At 56.5% G+C, this 2,500-nt stretch overlaps 1 protein-coding gene across 8 annotated transcripts in view; it reads left to right on the plus strand.

Moving 5' to 3' along the window:
• lingo2 (leucine rich repeat and Ig domain containing 2) overlaps positions 1–2,500 on the plus strand; it is a 209,197-nt gene that overhangs the window by 205,366 nt on the left and 1,331 nt on the right. For all 8 annotated transcript variants that reach the window (XM_081698952.1, XM_035532440.2, XM_081698953.1 and 5 more), the window contains one exon: positions 365–2,500. This exon is cut by the window's right edge and continues 1,331 nt beyond it. In XM_081698952.1, the coding sequence (XP_081555078.1) occupies positions 377–2,212 (1,836 nt within the window). In that variant the 5' untranslated portion in view covers positions 365–376 and the 3' untranslated portion in view covers positions 2,213–2,500. The remainder of the gene's footprint in view (positions 1–364) is intronic.

Genomic DNA, 2,500 nt, shown 5'->3' on the forward strand with positions numbered 1-2,500 from the left:
CATGCAGTGACCCGACACACAGTGAACCCACATGCAGTGGCCCCATACGCAGAAGCTCAGCCTGGACTGCCTGTGCATATCCACTGAGCTTTTACTGCCCCAGGTTACCCCTTTAGCTCGTGGTGCCCCTTTAGTACCCCATGGTACCCGTTTACTACCCCAGGTTACTCTGTACTACCTCGTGGTAACATGAGGTGCTTGAACGTGATTGCTTTGTCTGATTCGGATGATAATAAATACATCCAAGCTAATCTAAGAGCAGGACTAAAAAATGTAATGTTTATAGTTTATTTTATGAACAGTAAAATATTAGATATATTTTATAATATTCTTTCTCCTCTCCTCTCTGTCTGTGTTCCCTCAGCGCCGTGACGGAATGGTGGACTGTATGAGTCGAGTCATGGTGAACACGGCAGTGTCTTGCTGGCAGCCTCTGTTGGGGCTGGCCCTGGTGGGTGTGTTCTTAGGCTCCACCCTCGCCTGCCCTTCCCGGTGCGAATGCTCCGCCCAGAGCCGATCTGTCGTCTGCCACCGGAAGCGTTTGCCCAGTATCCCGGAAGGCATTCCCATCGAGACACGCATCCTGGACCTGAGCAAAAACCGCATCCAGGCCATCAACCCCGATGACTTTGCCGCCTACCCCCACATTGAAGAGCTGGACTTAAGCGGGAACATCATCGCGTACGTGGAACCCGGAGCCTTCAACATGCTCTACAGCCTGCACGCACTCAGTCTGAAGAGTAACCGCATCAAGCTCCTGTCGCTGGGAGTCTTCACGAGCCTCTCCAACCTCACCACGCTCGACATCAGTGACAACAAGATCGTCATCCTGGTCGACTATATGTTCCAGGACCTGCACAACCTCAAGACGCTGGAGGTAGGGGACAACGAACTGGTCTACATCTCGCACCGGGCATTTAACGGCCTGCTGGCTTTGGAAAGCTTGACCCTGGAACGCTGTAACCTGACGGCGGTGCCCACTGATGCCCTGTCCCACCTCCACAACCTGGTGTCCCTGCACATGCGCTACCTCAACATCGGCACCCTGCATCCATACTCCTTCAAGAAGCTTTTCCGCCTGCGCCATTTGGAGATCGACAGCTGGCCGGCGCTGGCCAGCTTGCCGGCCAACGCGCTGCATGGCCTGAACCTCACCACGCTCTCCATCACCAACACCAACTTGTCAGCATTCCCCTACCAGGCACTGCGCCACATGCCCTACCTGACGCACCTGAACCTGTCGCACTGCCGCGTGCGCACCGTGGAGGGTGGGCTGCTGCAGGACCTGGTGCGGCTGCGTGAGCTGCGTCTGGCCGGTGCCCAACTCCACTCCGTGGAGCCCTACGCATTCCAGGGCTTGCGTTGGCTCCGCCTCCTCGACGTCTCCCACAACAGGCTGGAGACGCTGGAGCGAGGCGTCTTCCAGGCCCCCGAGGGTCTGGAGGTGCTACAGATCAATGGGAACCCACTGGTGTGCGACTGCCGCCTGATGTGGCTCTTGCAGAAGCGGCAGGCGGTGTCATTCGGCGAGGAACAGCCCGAGTGCAGCACTCCCGAGGGCAACCGCGGACGCCCTTTCCGGGAGTTCAAGGAAACCCTGCTGTCCTACTACGTTACCTGCACCAAGCCCAAGATCCGAGAGAACCGCACGCAGCTGGTGTCGGTGGAGGAGGGCCAGTGGGCCCAGCTCAGCTGCAGCGCCGACGGAACCCCTCGGCCCACCATATCCTGGGTCACGCCTCGCCGGAGACACCTGACCAGCAGGAACCAGGGCAGGGTCATGGTCCACAACAACGGCTCTCTGGACATCAAGGCTGTGGAGGTCCAGGATGGCGGCGTGTATGTGTGTGTGGCCTCCAACACAGCAGGAAATGACACGATGATGGTATCCCTAGCTGTGAAGAGCCTGGGCTCGCTCTACGCTAACAGGACCCAGTACAGCGTAGACCCCAACAGTACCACTGCCAATAGCACCAACCTCCCCAACACCACCTTTGGCCTGGACTTAAAGACTATTTTAGTGTCCACTGCCATGGGCTGCTTTGCTTTCCTCGGGGTCGTACTCTTCTGTTTCCTGCTCCTGTTTGTGTGGAGCCGTGGTAAAGGGAAGCACAAAAACAACATCGACGTGGAGTACGTGCCGCGTGCTGGCGGGGCCGAGGGGACGGAGCAGAGCTCCGCCGGCCGCCGCTTTAACGTCAAAATGATCTAAACAGCCACAGCCATGAGCAGTAACACACACGTGTGTTTTCAGATCCATGAACGGGACCGAGGGGTGTCAGGGTTCACCCCAGTTTTTGGCATGGTGCCAGCGTGGTTATGACACTGTGTGTGTGTGCGTGTGTGTGTGTGTGTGTGTGTGTGTGTGTGTGTGTGTGTGTGTGTGTGTGTGTGTGTGTGTGTGTGTGTGTGTGTGTCTATAATGAACTCAATTTATTTCAATTTATAAGAATCCCTCTTGGTAAGAGGTCGTTTTCAGAGACGTTACTGAAAGGTGTAC

Source organism: Electrophorus electricus, chromosome 16 (assembly GCF_041902795.1).
Source record: "Electrophorus electricus isolate QZ-2024a chromosome 16, ASM4190279v1, whole genome shotgun sequence".
In the NCBI taxonomy this organism is placed as follows: Eukaryota; Metazoa; Chordata; class Actinopteri; order Gymnotiformes; family Gymnotidae; genus Electrophorus; species Electrophorus electricus.